We start from the raw sequence: 19,932 nt of genomic DNA on the forward strand, positions 1-19,932 counted from the left end.
GATAGCGACCAGTAATAATTTCTCAGGTATTTGACTTCGCATTCTTTCTTTACTTCTTTTTCTTATGTAATGTACTTGGTCATTCATGCCATCTCACTGTTCAACTTTGTCCTTCTTTTTCAGACATGGAGTCTGCCAACGTGTTCAATCTCTACAGCACTCCCGAGGCTGCCGCGGCTCCCCCGAGCAAGAAGAAAACCAGCAAGAGACACCATGGGGAAAACAGCAAAGCGCCTCAGGCGAAGAAAGCTCATAACACAGGCCTTTTGGAGGATAGGCCCTCTGCCTCCACGACTCCACCTTCTCCCCGCGAGCAGCAAACTCCATCTGCTGCAGCCAGATCGACTCCTCCTCCTCCCGCGGCCCCAACTGTCCAACCTCAGCAGGTTGATCCTCCCTCAGCTGGGAACGAGATGCTTGGTCATGCCTTCAAACTGATCAAGGAGAGGATCACCAAGATCGCGAAGCACGACCGCTACCGAGAGGCAATGGCTGCTACGGAGACGATGGGAGTTGACCCGATCCTGAACCGTGCCTTTAACGAGTTCACCAGTGTAAGTCATCTCTTTTTGTGGAAACAGGTCTTCTTTAGTTTACTGTTTTCTAACTTTTGTTCTGATTGCAGGCCAAACTAACCCTTACTGCCGGCCGCATCCGCCTGGGTGCCATCACCGAGCAGGCCAAGACTTTGGAGCAACGGCACAAGGATGAACTCAAAGCTGCTGAGGCTAAACATGCTGATCAGCTAGCGGCGGTGGTTGAGGAAAAGGCCCAAATGGCTAAGGAGTTGGAGGAGAAGCTGAAGTCTCTGGAGAAAGTCCGCGAGTAGAGGGACCAATACAAGGAGTCCAACCACTTTAACTACAAAGTGGCCAAACAGCTTGAGCTGGACTTGATCGCGAGAAGGCAGGAGACCACAACTCTGGAGGGCCGAGTTGAGGAGTTGGAGAAGACCAACGCCGGCAACTTGGAAAGGTACAAGAATGCCACCCTGAGGTGCTTCTATGATTTCTGGAAGCACAATCAGGGTGCCAACTTCGACTACCTTCCTGAGAATGCGAGGGATGCCGAGCTTGCTTGCTGTGCGGCTCAGTTGGCTGAAGAAGAAATATTGAGGGTGCCTGCTTCCCCCGAAATCTCACTGGCTCCTGGGATGGACGGTGCAGACAACGAGGCTGCGGGTGCTGTCGACCAGAACCTTCCCCAGGATCCTCCATCTCCTCAAGCTCCTTAGTCTTTTCCCTTTATGTTTTTTTTCTTTTTTAACTACACGACCTACGGGTCGTGATGTAAAAACAATATAATTTTTTGGTTTGCTGCATCGGCAGCTTTTACTTTTACTTGAACAATTACGTCCAAGTAGTTACTGGTTGCGGTGTAAAAGGATTCGCGTTGATATTATAATATATTTGCATAGTATTATAACATCTATTTGTTCGCATGACCAAACTTAGCATTGCACTTTGGTTTGATTTAACAAAATATCAAAATTTTGAAAAATACTCTAAGTGCCCTAGCATGCTTTCACTTATTTTGCTCATGTGTTTACGTACCTTTTAACGATATGCTTTGCTTACTTGTACCTTGTATGCCCTCCGAGTGATCGGGGAGCTTTAGGTCCTAGGTCACTTGCCTTGACTAGAACTTGCTTGAACATTACTGCTCGAAGCAATATGATTAGAATTATAATACACAAAACAGCACACGTAATGAGCAAATACTTGTAATAAATACAATAGTTGGCAATAAATGACTGGCTAAGCACAGTCCCTTTTATTTCTCGTAATAAATAGACTAAACATGTCTTTACGAGTGATCAATAAGATCTTACATTTTTCCAAAACTTGTAAAAAGTAAAATTTATACAAGCCAATTCTTTAAGAAGAATTGTTCATTGATAATACTTGCGCAGGTGTTCTCCATTCCAATAGCGAGGAACGAGATCTCCGTTTAAGCGTGCAAGTGTATAAGTGCCTGGGTGACGGACTTCATCAATTTGGTAAGGACCTTCATCAATTCAACATATCAAATTGTATAACTTCACCATCAAATTTAATTCTAAGTGCCCACCCTGACATCCACCTTTGTACTTGTAATATGTCAGAATGGCCTCCTATATTGAACCTGCACCAAAACATCTTCAACTACCCTTAGGGAATAAACATTAGTGTGATCGGCCAATCAAATAATAACACTAGTTTCTTTTAATAACCCTAGCTTTAAAGACGCAAAAATAAAATAAGACATAACATTAATAAGTACTCCTAATTCTATCATACAATGATTAATCCTAGTTTTACTGACAATGCATGGATATGTAAATGTCTTAAGGTCTTGACACTTGGGTAGCAACTTCCTTTGGAGAATAGCATAAACATTCTCCCCTGCAGTTATTCTTTTATCAGCTCTCAGCTTTCTTATGTTAGTACACAACTCTTTCAAGAAATTAACATAGTGAGGTACTTTCTTGAATGCATCAATGAGGGGAATTTTAACCTCTACTTTGGAAAAAGTTTTAAGTAGATCCTTGTTGGCCTCTGTTTTGTTAGACCTTTTCAATTTTCTTGGGAAGGGCAGGATAGATACATAGGTTGTGATAGTTGGTTTGTATGAATTTTTCTGTAAGGATGGACCAAATGAAGTAGGAGTGTCAACCTCTTGTGGAGAGGATCCTTCTGGGGTTGAATTGTTGACTTATTGAGTTGAAAGTGGACCAACTATTTTGTCTGAGTGAGGTGATAAGTCAAACTATGTACCACTATGGAGAGATAGGGTACTCTCATTCTCTATTAAATTCCTCTCCAATTCTGTGGGCAATTCTCCAAAATTCTCAACCTTATGATTATTCAAAGATGTATCAATTCGTCCCATTGTACTCTCGAAATTTTGAAAATATTTCAGATTACATTGAAGAATTACTTGGGAGTGCATATTTGAGGCCACCAATGTTTTTAGCATATCTGAAATTGATGGTTCATGATCTTGTTGCATTCCTGTAGGAGGTTGTTGAGGAAGAGGCACATAAACCTGCTGTGACATCGGTTGAAGTTGGAGATTTCTGGCATTCAATGCATTGTTGAGATCTCGAATTGATAGATCAAAATATTGTGGTGAGAACTAATTATATTTTGATGGAGAGTAGTAATTCGGCTCAACATATTGATTTCCATTGTAGAAAGTATTATAATATTCCCCCCATTGTGAATTGTAATGGTTACAATATGGGTCATATCTATTCATTTGTGGATCATAGCAGTGTCGATAGTACATTTTTGTAATGCCCTACTTCCTTAGAGTCGTTACTATGTGAGTTAAAAATGTGTCATTAGCTCGCTAATCAAGGTTTTAGGTTAAAAGTGTGACTAAATTGAAATAAAACTCATTTAATGACACTAGTAATAAAATTGGGAGATTCATTGGAATCATAAAAAAAGTTATATAGTTGGGATCCCAATAAAAGTAATGTTTAGAGAATGTATTACAACTCAAAAAATATAAGTATAGTTGTCCTATGTGAAAAAACAAGCCAACACAGCACTTTTCCCAAAAATAACCCTGGTTGTGGCAGCCAGGTAGGCCGAACATGTACCCGTCGCTCCATGCTCTCTGTACTCATGGTTGGCCGACCTTTACTTTTCCCTTACCTAGAACATAGAGCACCTGTTAGCCGATGCCCAGCAAGAAAACTCAACATATAACATATAACATAACAATCCACAGTATGCAGCAAAACAACAAACGGGCTATACACATTGCGGCCTACGCCATCCCAGGCGCTTTACCACGCCCTAGGTTCACGATCTTCACCAAGCAGGTGGATTCCTCACCTGAGGAGGGACTCGCCCTAGCGTCCAGCACTCAATGTGCTTGACCCCGATTTTGGCCACTTGTCGTACTTGGCTTCATGCCGTTCTCACCCTTCGCCTTTCTCGCCTTCTTCGTTCTTGGGCTCTGTCGTTCCTGGCTATTCGTCGTTCACTCATAACTTACATAAAATAACATAATAATCATAGATACCCACACATATATTAAGCATAAACATTAGGGTCGTGCCCTAAAACTCAAATAATAGGGTCATGCCCTGCTCTACTAGTACACCAGTTTTCTTACCTGTGTCCCGAGCTATCTGAGTACCGCAGTCTCGAGCACAATCCTCTAACCAGAGCCTCGCTGAAAAGCTAGTTACAACACCTTCATAATAACCATCCATCATTCCTTAAACCAATTATTAGCTTCAAAATATTATTCTAGCCTCCAGGACCTTGAATTCTACTAAACCGGGTTGTAGATTCCTTCCCAAGCCCTAACATTTGGGTTCCCGAGCCTAATACCCTCAAACAACCATTATTTAACATTTTAGGCCTCTAAGGGCTGCGGCGTGCCTTGCCCTGCGCCACGGTGCCTAGGTAAATTTCTAAGGCCCCCAGGCGTCTGCGTTGTAACAGGACGTTGTAATGCCCCATGTCTCCATGGTTGCTTCCTGGAATGACGACTGACCCTACAAACCGACACGACTCTTTCTAGTGTCCTTTTTCCTCACTCGCACGCTTCCTGGGAAACATCCCAGTAGGTCACCCATCTTGAGATTACTCCAGGTCAAGCATACTTAACTTTGGAGTTCTCACGTGATGGGCTACCGAAAAAAAGATGCATCTTGTTGGCATAGGTAGTACCCATCAATCAATTTAAGCCCTCTTCAACTGTGTAGTCCCATACCTACACAGTCTTAGAATCATCACACTTGACCTTCCCTAACGGTGTGGGATTGCTCAGCTTTTACCCTATCTTTCCCCTTATAGATCACGGGATTCTGACTGTCACAATCACCCCCCACCTTTACGGGCCCGACGTCCCGGTCGACCACACTTCCGGTTGGGTCAAGGCTCTGATACCAAGTTGTAACGCCTTAGTTCCTTAGAGTCATTACCAAGTGAGTTTTAAACGTGCAATTAACTCGCTAATCAAGATTTTAAGACAAAAGTGTAGCTAAACCATAAACAAAGTCACACAATTTAAAAATATATCCATCACTGAAGAGTATAAAGTGTTTAACATTTGGGATCCCAAATATTGTTTAGAAATATTTACAACTCAAAAATATAACTAATGTCGGCTAAATGACAAAATTTAGGTTTAATACAAACATCTCCAAAAAATACCCCTGGCCGTGGCAGCCAGGCAAGGCAGGCCAAACTGCACCATAGAGCACCCGTGAGCCAAATCCCAGCAAGAAAACTCACACAAGCGAATAACATATGCATATAAATCATTCAACATATAATTAAGCCGCCAACAGGTTAAACACATACGACCATGTCATCCCAGGTGCTTTACCAGACCCTGGGTTCGCGGTCTACACCGTGAGAATATCCCAGGTATCTTATAGGGTCTCGACCTGGCAACTCGCACTCCGCGCGCTAAATGCTACTCCTGGCCCCCTTGCCGTATTTGGCCTTGCCATTCTCGGCCTTTGCCGTTCCCGGCCCTCGCCATTCTCGGCTCTTGCCATTCTCGGCTCTTGCCGTTCTTTCACATATATGCACACATAGCATAACTAAACAAATACTTAAACACGTATAAACAGAATCAATGGGGCTACGCCCTGCCACATAATAATAAAGGGTCGTGCCCTGCAACACAAACTATAGGGCCTCACCCTGCTCTACGGGTATGGTAGTTTTCTTACCTGTGTCCCGAGCTTTCCAAGTACCGATGTCCCAAGCACAGTCCCCTAGTCTAAGCCTCGCTGAAAACCTAGTCACAAGGCATCAACAACATCCATGCATCAAGTTCTAATCAATTAAATTACTTTGGGTCATATTTCTAGTCTTCGGGACCTTGAATTCTATCAATTTGGGTGATAAAATCCATCCCGATCCTTAAATTTTAGATTCCCGAGCCTAAAACCTCCTTGAAGCTCAAAAATGCACTAAGTGTCGCGGCCCACCTCAACCAGAAACCCCCAACACCAAAACAGGGCAGGTGCATCGCGACCCATGCTAGGGTGTGTCGTGGCCCGCCCTTCATCCAGGCCTCCAACTTGTTCTAGAGATCCGTGGCTCAGCAAAAACAATGCCTTGGCTCAACAAGAACAATGTCACAGCCCGACCCTTCGAACCCAGAAAAAATCCTCCATTTTCTACATTAAAACCAATCCAATTTACCCCAAAATCCACCCAACCATCCAAATCATTCATCACAGAAGTTCTACTACAGTCTCAGCAACAAAACCTAACAAGAATTAACCCCAAACCTCATCTAAAACTCAAGAATGATTTCTCACTTATCTCACATGCATAACACTGAAATATAAGCAGAAATTCAACATAATTCAACAAGTTTAAAAGCTTACCTTAAGCTTAATTGAGTCTCTGAATTAATTCCCTAGATTCCAAGCTTCTAGCCCCCAAAATCCTATCTTTAAATCCTTAGTCTCTGGTTAGATTTCACCAAAATTCACCAAGCTTCTAAGAGAGAAGAGGGAACTGAGAGATAGAGAGAGAAGGGGTCGATTCCTTAGTTTCTGAGCATTTCCTCAATTTGTTTTATTTAACTTAAGTCTCTAAGGTTATCTCAAAGGCTTGGGGTAACCAAAAACTTCCCCGAGGGAAAAATGGTAAATTTCCCCAATATTCCCTCCTAAACGTTCTAACTTCAAATATATCTCCAAATATTTGTTTTCATAACCCGATAACCCAATAAAATGTCTAATGCTCGAAATACTCCTCGACTTGCCTCGAGTTGGGTATCCAACCCCGTTGTGACTTTCTAGCTAACTACTCCCTAAGACTGTCTCGAATCATGCAACACAGATATATCACAATAATTACATGCATACCCTAAACTGGCTAAAATTACAAACGGGGCACACATGCATATTTAATTCACCTAAACATGCATTTCTAATCACATACTCATCAAAATTCACATATTATACTAATAAGCCACTTATTGCCTTCTAGGCACGCTAATCAAGGCCCTAAGCCTTATTAGCAAATTTGGGATGCTACAAATATCCCCTCCTTACAGAGATTTCATCCTCGAAAATACCTGAACAACTCGGGATACCGTTCCCGCATATCTGATTCAAGTTCCCACGTCGCCTCCTCAATCTTGTTGTTTCTCCACAGCAACTTCACTAAGGCGATGGTCTTGCTCCGCAAGACTTTATCCTTCCAATCAAGAATTTGAACCGGCTTCTCCTCATAAGATAAATCCTGGCCCAGCTCCAAATTCACATAACTTACTACATGTGTTGAATCTGATACATACTTCTGGAGCATGGACACATGAAAAACATCATGAACCCCTGATAAAGCTAGAGGCATCGCCAATCTGTAAGCTACATCTCAAACCCATTCCTGAATCTCAAAGGGGCCAACAAACCTAGGGCTCACCTTGCCCAGAACACCAAATCGTTTTACCCCCCTCAAAGGTGAAACCCTAAGAAACACATGGTCACCAACCTGAAAATCTACGCTTCTACATTTCAAGTCCGAGTAACTCTTCTGGCGACTCTGGGAGGAGAGCATTCGAGCTCTAATCTTTTCAATCGCCTCGGTGGTCCTCTGAACCATCTCAGGACCCAAATATCTCCTCTCACTCGTCTCATCCCAATGTATAGGTGATCTGCACTTCTTCCCATATAGCATCTCATATGGAGCCACTCCGATAGTCGCCTGATAACTATTATTGTACGAGAACTCACTCAAAGGGAGATACTTACTCCAAGATCCCCCAAAATCTAGCACACAGGCTCGTAGCATGTCTTCTCGTATCTGAATTGTCCTCCCAGACTGTCCATCTGTCTGAGGATGATAAGCGATACTAAACCACAACTGTGTGCCCATAGCCTTCTGCAGACTCTCCCAAAATTTGGAGGTAAAGGTGGGGTCCCTGTTGGATACTATTGATCTCAGAGTCGCGTGAGTTCGAACAATTTCCTTCACATACAACTCAGCATACTGCTCCACAATATAAGTCGTCTTGATAGGTAAAAAGTGGGCGGACTTGGTATACCTATCCACAATCTTCGGCAAACTAACCACAAAGTCCATGGTGATAACTTCCCACTTCAACTCTGGAATTCTTGGAGGCTGCAGTAACCTCGCTGGCCTTTAATGTTCAGCCTTTACTTGCTGACAAGTTAAGCACTTGGCCACATTATCCACCACATCCCTCTTCAAGCCCGACCACCAATACAAAGCTCTCAAATCTTGGTACATCTTTGTCATACCCGGATGTAAGGAATAGGGAGCGGTATGCGATTCATCCAAGATCTCTCGCCGAATTTTAGAATCCGTCGAAACACATATCTGAGCCTTGTACATTAGTAACCCATCTCCGAGATAGAAAAGTCCTTAGCCGCTCCGACTAAGACATTCTCTCTGTGCCCTCTCAACTGGGAATCCTTCCCATGCGCCTCCTTGATCCTCTCACGGAGTGTAGACTGAAGAGTGATGTTGGCTTACCGACCAACCACCAACTCTATATCCGCTCCAGTCATCTCCTCAGCTAGCTTATCAGATATCTGTCTCGAACTAAACAGTTGCCCTAGGCCCTTCCGGCTCAATGCATCAGCCACTGCATTAGCCTTCCAAGGATGGTATAGGATATCACAATCATAATCCTTTACTAACTCCAGCCATCATCTCTAGCGCATATTCAGGTCCTTCTGAGTAAAGAAGTACTTCAAACTCTTATGGTCAGTGTATATCTCGCACTTCTCACCATACAGATAATGTCTCCAAATCTTAAGTGTGAATACCACCTCTGCCAACTCCAGATCATGTGTGGGATATCTCTACTCATACTCCTTTAACTGTCTCGATTCATAGGCTATCACCTTTCCAGCTTGCATCAGCACACACCCTAAACCCTGTCTGGAAGCATCACAGTAAACCACAAACTTCTCATTGTCCGTCGGCAAACTCAACACTGGTGTGGTGATCAGAAGTTGCTTCAGTTTCTTGAAACTATTCTCACACCTGTCTGTCCATACATACTTAGTCTCTTTCCTTGTCAATTTTGTCAACGACGTAGCTATCCTAGAGAACCCCTCAACAAACTGTGGATAATATTTTGCCAACCTAAGAAAAATCCTAACTTCAGAAACACTGTTCGGTCTAGGCCAATCTCTCACTGCCTCAATCTTACTTAGGTCAACCAGAATCCCCTACTTGCTGACAATATGGCCCAGAAATGTGACTTGCGGTAGCAAAAACTCATACTTGTTGAACTTCGCATATAACCTCTGCTTCCTCAACTGCTTAAATACCAAACGTAGATGCTGCTCATGCTCTATCTCTAATTAAGAGTACACCAAAATGTCGTCGATAAACACAATCACAAACTTATCCAAATAGTCCTTGAAAACCATAGTCATCATGTCCATAAAAGTTGCTGGGGCATTGGTTAATCCAAAGGACATAACCAGGAATTCATAGTGTCCATATCTCGTGCGGAAAGCGGTCTTTAGTATGTCCTCTTCTTTAATCCTTAACTGACGCACTACACCAAACACCTATGACCATAACACAAGAAGATAAGACTATTTAAAAAGTATTATAGTAAGTACGGTTAAAAAGTGGTAAAGTCCAAAACCAAATGAAAAAAAGGGGGCACCTTTAGGAACTCCCGCTAAATTGAAATAGCAAGCTTTTTGTCTGACTATAATATAGTCTCTCTACTTTTTTCACATGTAAAATAAAATAAAATAAAGAAGAAAGAAACTTTTCTCCCACCCAATCTTTCCTTTCTCCCTCTCTCTATATCCTCTCACTATAGCACGGTTTGGGTTTTCAGGGAAGGAGATACCAGATCTTCTTTCCCTGTTTTAATACATATTTTCTTTGCTATAAACCCTCGTATAAGGTCATTTCTTTTTCCACTGAACTGAAAATTTTATTTATTTATTTTTCTGGTTTGCTTATTATTATTTTTTTTTGTTGGAGTATCGCAGTATGCGAAATCGATATTTGATTTTTTTTCTTTTATTTTATTTTTAATTTTTTGGTTGGTTCCCTTCAGGTTCAAGAAACAAGATGTGCATTTGTTTGTGAAGGCTAGGCGCTGGCTCTGGGTGATTTTTGGGACTTTGGGGCGGTAGAAAATGGAGGGTTGACATTGGCTCTTTGTTTGGGTGAATCAGGGTTCGATTTCTTTTGGGTTTTTCTTTTTGGGTAGGAGGGTTTGGTTGAGATGGGAAGCGCCGGTGAGACCAGTAACAAGGGCATTGACCCGTCGGTAGGCGGGTTGGTTTGGGTCCACCGCAGAAACGGGTCATGGTGGCCCGGTAGGATAATGGGTCTCGATGAGTTTTCTGAGAGTTGCTTAGTTTCGCTGAGATCGGGTACCCATGTAAAGCTTCTGGGTCGCGAGGACGCAAGCGTGTAAGTGTTCTCATCTTCTTTTTTACTTGGGATCGTTTTCTCTCATTTATTTTTGGATGAGAACTTAGTTTTAATTGTTTATTGACTTGCTTCATTGATATAAACTTATATTCGGCTCATTTGATAATATGCTATTGTGAAATTAAAAATGTCGTTGTTTGTGTGTTTAAGAGATTTGTATATATATGTGATATGTACCAGTTTTTACTTGTTCATTCTCTTGGACTGTTACAAGTTCCACTCAAGTCACTTGCCTTGGTCTTTGTTTTACTGTGGTTATGTTGCTTTTCAGCACAAGTTAAAAGAACATATATAATTTATAAACTTGCTTCCAAAGATGGTTGCGAAGCCTTTACAGAATGCTTTCATTCTCGTTGGGGTAAAATTTGAATTTTGAGTAAAATTATTTATAGTTGAACTTATAACATGCTTGTATTGGCATTATTTTGTTGACCGTTGACACAATTTTTGTGTTGGTCTTGCATAATTATATAACTTGTAGCGTTTATATCAACTGGGATTTTCATTTGACTGTTTTCTTTACAGAATCCATTGCAATGTTGTTATAAATTGAAATTTAATCGGTGGCAATATGATATACCATCTGGGGTTTTCTCACAGCAGAATGCCAACTGATTTTGAGATAACCTGTCTTTGTAGAAATAGTTGTATTTTTAAGTGAAAAACACTATGTATGTTTATATATGAGTTTGATAGTTTTCCTAGTTCGTAAGAATATAAGATTATAGTAGCAATTAGTTACGATATACTCAACTTTGGATGTAGGTCTCTGCAGCACTTTATGCTCTTATTGACATTAGTGGTGGAAAAGTTAACATCCATGTATTAATGGCTCTAGCGGCATTTGCTTCAGTATTTATGGGGAATGCCTTAGAAGGAGGGTTACTTCTTCCCATGTTTAATTTGGCTCATATAGGTAAGCCATGCACAATCACGTTTAATAATAGCTTATTGTTTTGGAAAAAAAATTGATTATATAACACTGGGATGACTGCAGCTGAAGAGTACTTCACCAGCCGTTCAATGATTGATGTTAAAGAGTTGAAGGAAAATCATCCCGAATCTGCTCTTGTGCTCGATATGAATGAAGATAGACTTCCTAACACAAACGATTTGGCATACAAAAGGGTTCCTGTACATAATGTAGAAGTGGGGTCCTATGTTTTGGTTGAAGCTGGTGAGGTATGTGATGCTAATTTTATTCATTTCAGTTTTGTTTGTTGGAATAGTAAGCTAGAATGTTCAAATTCTGGGGTGAAAGGAGTATAATATAGATTTTATTGTTGTTTTCTTAGGATTTATATTCTCTGAACCTAGTGAAAGTCAAGCTGTTGATCAATTAACTTTAAATGCATGTTATGTTCTGAAACTTTTCACATTAATGTGAGTTCTTGACTTGCACTACTCTGTCTCTTAACACTAAAAAATCTATCCATGTGCCTGGACTATCATGTGGATGGCTTTTTGCTGCTTGAATGATGGTCTGAAAACAATTTCAAGACTGAAAATGTTGCCAATGTGATGGACAATCAAATGAATGGGTTTATCTATCTTTCAGAATTATGGTGTGAAAACATTAATCCTCTGTTGTAATAGATGTCAAGTGGTTACTCATCAATATTGTGATTTTTGGATGATGTTATTGAAAAAGAAAGAAAAATACACAAACACACATACGTATATAAATATATATATACATATTTGTAGCTTTCTGAATTCATTTAGCGATGATCTAGCTCTGTCTATGTTCTTTTCATTTCACTTAATTTAATCATTTCTTTTAGTTTGCCATTGTAAGTTACAAAGCGTTTTTTTTAACTCATCATGTTAATTAGTAGATAACAGGGATCTTATATGGAAACTGTGATTAACTGATACTTGGAATGAAAGCAACTTAATAGAAGCTGTTATTGTGATTAGTCTATGCCTGTAGACTATGAAGTTTTTCAAGGCAATGCAACCATTACTATCGAACACTTGACGGGTGAAGTCAAACCTTTAGAGATTAAAGTTGGAGACAGGATTCCTGGTGGAGCAAGAAATTTGGATGGTAGGATAATTGTGAAGGTATGTTTATGGACTTTCTCATAGATATATAACACAATGAAGGGAAAATTGGTGTCAATGTTTATGTGTGTGTTTTCCTCTGATTATTGGATTTGTAAATCATAGCTTAAACCGATTGTTTTTCATTATACAATGTCTTATTTTATAATCTTTAGTGAAATTTACTGATTTGCCAATACCTCATGAAAATGAATGGAAGCATGATGTTTGATAGGAATATAGGAGGAATTGGCAATTTTATTAAATTTATAAAGATTATGGTGCCAGTAGTCTGTTTGTTTATGATGAAGGTGCTTGGATGCTGAAAGAAATGAGATGGTGATATTTTTAAAAAAAATCCTTTTGTTGTTTTTTAATTTGTTAAAATCATTTCTGATTCAGGCTACAAAAACGTGGAAAGAGTCAACACTCAGCAAGATAGTACAATTGATTGAAGAAGCACGCTTGAATAAACCAAAGCTTCAAAGGTGGCTTAACCAATTTGGTGAGCAATACAGCAAGGTTGTCGTAGTCTTGTCTGTAGCTATTGCTCTCATTGGTCCATTTCTCTTCAAGTGGCCATTGTTTGGAACATCAGGTAGTATTTAGTTTATACAGTGCCCTCATTAACTCTAATACTATCTATTACATTCTCTTGACGTACCCCATTATGGGATTTAAAATTTTATGAAACACCTACTCTTACCTTAAAATGGTCCTTTTTTATTTGTTGGTTTCAATCAGAGCTCAGCTTTAACTTTTTTTTTTTAAAAAAAAAAAAATTGTAACATCTCTAATTTTCAGTACTTTCAAAAAATTGCTTCTTGTTGTTCATATATAATACATATTACATGCATATATATACTGTAAAGAAATGTTAAGTTGGTCTTCCAACTAGAAGGTGTCAAGATAAAAAATATTCAAATACTTGATCTGTTACATGTATATTCTTTCTTTTTCTTGTTTTTTAATGGTTGACTTTCGAGTTAACTTATGAATTCCTATTCATGCAGCTCTTTTTTTTCCTTCCTAATTTGCACTGTCAGGGAAATTTTCATCTTCTGTTTTTTAATGGTTGACTTTCGAGTTAACTTGTGAATTCTTATTCATGCAGCTCTTTTTTTTCCTTCCTAATTTGCACTGTCAGGGAAACTAGCATTCAAAGCAATTGAACCAATTTATGGACATCAGGCTGGAAACAATAACTTAAATTTGACTACCTGCTGTATCCCAAACTGTGAGAAAGAAGCTCTTCCAGTCGCAGTTGCCATGGAGAAGGGTACCACTCATCCTATCGGAAGGTAGCGTCACTAGACCATAGAATTTACTTTTCACAGTAGCTTTTTGGTCTGTGATCTTTAAATTATTTACTCATATTGGTTGTATCACTATTGCCTTATCATTTATTATCCCGATTTTGTGATCCAATAGGGTAGCTGGATGCCTAATTGCCGAACCAATAGAGAAGGCATTCAAAGTCATCTCAAATTCAGCAGACAATGATGCTATTAACACAAAAGAACAAAGAACCAAACCAACCATCCTCCAATTTGGGGATATTAGTTTTCAGAGGGAGACAGTGAAAAGATCTCATTCTGCTAGTAATACTAACCTGTTGGATGGAGACCTTGGTAGTGCAGTTGTTTATGAGGAGGTAGCAGTGCCAGCTGTTTGTGGCATTAGAGCAATTTTGGTGTTGTAAAGAACGCCCTAGACTAATACTTACAAAGCATTCACATAACATGATTTATAAAAGAATACCATCCATTATTAAAGTCTCAGGGGGACTTATTTAAAATCATGCAAGTTGGCACCATAAGTTTAAAATAAAACATAGGTTTTTATGCAAAGTTCAAAGAAAATCCAAATAATTTAAATAACAGAGTCCCACTGATAATTTTAGAAAAGTCTCTTAAAAACAAAACATAATTTAAATGGCGTTCTACGTTGATCGTTTTATCGTCCATGGGATTGCCCCACGCCATACACCCCATGATGAAAGAACTCCTCACGTCACCACGCGTGCCATAGAGAAAACCTATTTGCTACCTGGAAGGAAAGTAAGGGGGGTGAGCTAAAAGCCCAGTAAGGAAGTACAAACAAATAAGCAAGTAAGAATACAACAAATACAAACACTAACGTTCATCTAAAACATCATGGTATATCATATCATAATCGTAACATATCATCATATCATAACATAATCGTAACATATCATCATATCATAACATAATAGTGACATATCATCATATCACAAACATACAACATACATGATGAGCATGGATCGCTAGTTGTCCATGTCACCCTAGGAGGTAAACAGGAGATCACTGGTCCTTGAATAACCTCGGCGCGTCCGACCTAGGAGTCACGTCTCAATGTCCTTAGTAACTCGTTCGATGTATCTAACATCGTAATCTGTTTGATGTATCTAACATCGTATTCTGTTTGATGTATCTGACATCGTAACTGGTTTGATGTATCTAACATCCATACACAACAGTCTTACCATATCATCACGTTATGGCATTCATAATTCATTCACACAACAGTCTTACCATTCACAGCATAAAATCATAGAATCTATCTAACTTCCTTACCTCAGGTGCAAGCTAAGAATTTCACAATCTTTCAACGAGCCTATATCATAATCAAAATAACGTTTCTTAGGTTCATAAAATTACTATTTTGCCCTTCCATACAACTCATGTGTGCATGGGCCATGCACTCATGATAACAGTTACACTAAACATGCAATTATCGCTAAAAGGAATAATGCTTGTTCTACCCATTTTACTAACATGATTGTTTTATAAAAATCACATAGTTGAATAATAATCATGATTTTGGACGTAAAAATTGATTTGCATGTAACATGCATACGTGGGAATGTTGCGTAATAAAAACGTTTTAAAAAACGATAATTCTACATTTCTTGCTTTTATTGTTTGAAAATCAATAGACATATTACACGCTTTATTTTTCTTAAAATTTCTAAGTTGATTAAATCTCTCAAAACAATATTTTATTTTACAAAGTTATTTTATTTTAGTTTAAAAATAAAATATGTGACAATTTCATCCATTAATTTCTAATTAACAAGAATTAACCAGAAAGCTTGGATTTAATTCAAATGCCTATTTTTAATATGTCCCTTTAGAAAAATAAATTTTTTCATTGTGCTAATTAAATGAGGTGAGAAAATATATTTTAAGTGTGGAAAAATACATTTTGATTTAATTTATTTAAGACTTAGATTTTAAGTAGCAAAAATCCATATGTGACAATTTAATAACAATTGTTAACCTTTTTAAAACAACTTTCAGCCACCAATTATTTTATTAAAAAATCACAAATAAGTAGAGTCTAAATATTTTTCTTAATCAAAATAAATGAAAAATCATCACTTATCAAAATATGCATTCATACCATTAAAAATATCATTTTTCAATATTACCATAACATAGGAAAAATAATTTATTCCAAAAAAAATTAATCAAATTCATTTTTAGTGAAACTTACTTCATATTTTATTATAAAATTCCAGCAACTATTATTATCATTAAAAATCACCATATTCATGTTTATAAACCCATATTTTCCCAAAACTCAATAAAAATTCTGTAGGAAATTAATTGAGTAAAATATCATAACATGAGACTTAAAATCCTCTTTTAATTTCATAAAAATTAACATATTCATCAAGAACATTATTTATGCATGCAACTCATCTTTTTATCAACTTTTACCCAATTATTTACAAAAAAACAGCAAGCTTAATTCTTTATAAAACTCAACTTTTGTCTCAAAAATTACATAAAATCATACATGCTTAAAATCTCATTATACTCTTATAATATGCATGATTCTAATATCACTAACATATTCACATGAATCCTTTTAAAAACCATTTGTTGCAATTCCATGAAAACCAACAAAACACTATCAATAAAATAACATATAGTAATTTATAAGCACCATATTCACATATGCCTTATATTAACCTAACATGTTTCTATCATTATTTCATGCATCTTATAATTTAATCATTCAAAATATAACATGCATCTAACAAAATTTCATGATCAAGATATCAAGATTGCCACTTATTCTCTTACCCATATAACATAGGTCCTAAAAAATGGATCTAATATATTGTAAATCACACCACATATCAAGAACACCCTTGGGTGTACCCAGGCCGAAATCACCAACATGCACTCATAGATTATCATAATTTTTTATGCATATCAAAACCAACATCACACCCCTTTAACACAAATCATACTCTCACAATATCCAAAACCTATACATCAATCCTACCAAAATTAACCATTAGCATTATTAACAAAACCTCATAGACAACCCACCAAAAACAAATATAAGGGCTAAGAAAAGGCCATTACCTCTCTTGATTGTAAAATCAAGAACACAAAAGATCAATACCCAAACTCCACACCCTTGTTCAAGCCTAGGGTTTTTATTGGAAAACCACCATGAGGAGAAGGAAGAACCCAAACACACACAAAAAAAATAACACAAATCAATATCATATTATCAAATAAAGGGATTATGCAAAAGAGAAAACAAGAAGACATACTCTAGGAGGGGCTCCTCCTCACCTTCTCCTTCCTTCTTCCTTTCTTTCTTTCTTCCTCTCTCTCTACACACCACTCTCTCTCTCTCTCTCTCTAGGTCACGGCAGCCACACACAAGAGCAATGGCTCTTCTCTCCTTTCTTAACCCTTTTATCAAAAATCCTCCCATAAAGTCTCCCGTAACACAATAAGGTAAGTTTCCATTTCCCATTTTTTTTCTCTTAATTCCTCTTTATTTTAAAAAGATATAAAGGAACAAAATGATCATGCCTATCCCCAAAATAATTATGGTCTTCAATTTTTTATTTTTATCATTTTAAGGAAATCCTTCCTTTCCCACTAGGTCACACGCCCAACACTCTTCTTCCCTTTTCTTTTTCCTTTTTTTTTTATAAATAAATTAACCCAATTAATATCTAAAATAAGGAAGTATAAAATGTGTAGAAAAATCTACACATGCGCACCATGCTACCATGCACTAGCACACACTAAATCACTAGGGTGCATTACTATCTATCATGCACCTTAGTGCATTCCACCATAGCTCACATAATTACCTCAATTGTCACACTTAAATAAAATGTAACACTAATAGTAAAATAAACATGTTACACAATTATTCTCTTATTAAATTAATTAACCAAACAATTCTAACAATTAAATAAAATAATAAACAATCAAATAAAACAAATAATTATCCAAATAAAAATAACAACACTTAAATAAAACAATTCATCACACTTAACATTTAAATAAAATAAATCACAAAAATTTTAATAATCTAAAAAAAAATTTTTGGTGCCCTACAATTTGCCCTCCTTAAAAGGAATTTCGTCCCGAAATTCTTTCTTACCAAAGTAACTCAGGGTATCTTGCTTTCATGTCATCCTCCAACTCCCATGTTGCTTCTCGTTCCGTACTATTCTTCCACAGGACCTTGACTAGTGGAATCCTTTTGGATCTCAGTTCCTTGATTCCCTTTTCTAAAATGCGCTCAGGCTGTTCATCATAACTCAAGTCCTGCTTTAGCTGTAACGGCTCGTAACTCAACACATGAGAGGAGTCTGACACATACTTACGCAACATCGAGATGTGAAAGACGTTATGCGTTTCAGCTAATGCTGGGGGCAGTGCCAAACGTTACGCAACTTTCCCTATCCTGTCCAATATCTCAAATGGACCGATATATCTAGGGCTTAACTTCCCTTTCTTTCCAAAACGCATCACACCTTTCATCGGCGAGATTTTCAAGAAAACAAACTCGCCTACAGCAAACTCGATGTCCCTTCTCTTGAGGTCAGCGTAGCTCTTTTGCCTACTCTGCGCAGTAAGCATCCTTTGGCGTATCTTCTCAATTGCCTCACTAGCCTCACTAACTGCTTCAGGCCCTAAAATCCGTTTCTCCCCAACTTCATCCTAGTGCAAAGGAGATCTACATTTACGCCCATAAAGCATCTCATAGGGAGCCATCCCTATGGTAGATTGGTAACTGTTGTTGTACGAGAACTCCATTAGAGGTAGATATCGGTTCCAAGACTCTAAAAAGTCCAATGCACAACAGCTCAACATGTCTTCTAATATCTGTATAGTCCACTCAGACTGGCCATCAGTCTGAGGATGAAAAGCAGTGCTGAACTTCAGTCTTGATCCCATAGCTCTCTGTAGCCCTTTCCAAAAGTTCGATGTGAAAACTGGCCCTCGATCAGAAATTATCGACTTTGGCACCCCATGAAGTCTCACTATTTCACTAACATACAAGTCAGCATATTGATCCGCCGAGTACATGGTCTAAATTGGCAGATAATGAGCAGATTTAGTGAGTCTATCTACTATCACCCACACTGAGTCATGCTGCTTGGTAGTTCTAGGCAACCCTACCACAAAATCCATCGTGATATCCTCCCATTTCCATTCAGGAAGATAGAGCGGTTAAAGCAACCCTGCTGGTCTCTGGTGTTCCGCTTTGACTTGCTGACATGTCAAACATCTAGCAACAAACTCAGCAATGTCCCTCTTCATTCCATGCCACCAATACAGTGCTTTGAGGTCTTAGTACATTTTCGTGGATCCTGGGTGCAAGGAATAAGGAGTTGTGTGCGCTTCTTTCATGATACTTTCCTTAATTTCAGCACTGTCAGGTACACAAATCCTATCCTTGAATCTTAGCAATCCACCATTAGACACCGTGAAATCGCTGCTACCACCTTCTTGTACCAAAGCCTCTTGTTTCACCAAGGCTTCATCCAATTTATGTCCTTCTCGGATTTGTTCTAGCAAAGAGGATTGCAATGTGAGGTTTGCCAAACTTCCTGTTACAATTTCAATCCTAGCATTTATGATCTCTTTCTGAAGAGGCATCTTTATCGCATGCAGTGCCGAGACACTCCCATGTCCCCGCTTGCTCAAAGCATCAGCAACTACGTTTGCCTTGCCTGGGTGGTATAGAATCTCGGAATCGTAATCCTTTACTAATTCCAACCACCTTCGTTGCCTCATGTTTAATTCCTTTTGTGTGCAAAAGTATTTCAGACTTTTGTGGTCGGTGTATATCTCACACCTTTCTCCGTACAGGTGATGCCGCCATATCTTGAGTGCGAATACTACAGCTGCCAATTCAAGGTCATGAGTGGGATACCGCTGCTCATAATCCTTGAGTTGCCTGGAGGCATAAGCTACCACCTTCCCTTCTTGCATCAACATGCATCCCAAACCGTTCTTTGACGCATCACAGTATTCCACAAATTTTCTGCCCTCAGTGGGAACACAAAGGATAGGCGCGGAAATCAACTTGTCCTTCATGGTCTGAAAACTCTCTTCACATTTTTCTGTCCATGCGAACTTCTGATGTTTCCGGGTTAAGTTGGTCAATGGGGTAGCGA

General features: G+C 38.7%; 1 protein-coding gene and 1 long non-coding RNA gene across 2 annotated transcripts; both read left to right on the plus strand.

Moving 5' to 3' along the window:
- The first annotated feature begins 9,495 nt into the window (after nt 1-9,495).
- On the plus strand, nt 9,496-11,512 carry LOC133829356 (uncharacterized). Its single transcript, XR_009891711.1, has 4 exons — nt 9,496-9,873; nt 10,030-10,391; nt 11,178-11,328; nt 11,410-11,512. It is a non-coding gene; the product is annotated as an uncharacterized LOC133829356 (long non-coding RNA).
- A 473-nt stretch (nt 11,513-11,985) lies between these two features.
- On the plus strand, nt 11,986-13,657 carry LOC133829357 (probable cadmium/zinc-transporting ATPase HMA1, chloroplastic). Its single transcript, XM_062259136.1, has 2 exons — nt 11,986-12,479; nt 12,861-13,657. Exons 1-2 carry the CDS (start codon nt 12,336-12,338, stop codon nt 13,065-13,067), a joined length of 351 nt encoding a protein of 116 aa, XP_062115120.1. The 5' UTR covers nt 11,986-12,335; the 3' UTR covers nt 13,068-13,657.
- The last annotated feature ends 6,275 nt before the right edge of the window (nt 13,658-19,932 follow it).

Source organism: Humulus lupulus, chromosome 4, assembly GCF_963169125.1.
Source record: "Humulus lupulus chromosome 4, drHumLupu1.1, whole genome shotgun sequence".
Taxonomy (NCBI): Eukaryota; Viridiplantae; Streptophyta; class Magnoliopsida; order Rosales; family Cannabaceae; genus Humulus; species Humulus lupulus.

What these genes read in the sequence shown, in the direction of transcription:
- LOC133829357 (XM_062259136.1), top strand. Translation starts at nt 12,336, where the DNA reads ATGCCTGTAGACTATGAAGTTTTTCAAGGCAATGCAACCATTACTATC. An exon ending in ATGGTAGGATAATTGTGAAG is followed by an intron (nt 12,480 to 12,860) that starts GTATGTTTATGG and finishes TTTCTGATTCAG; the next exon opens with GCTACAAAAACGTGGAAAGA.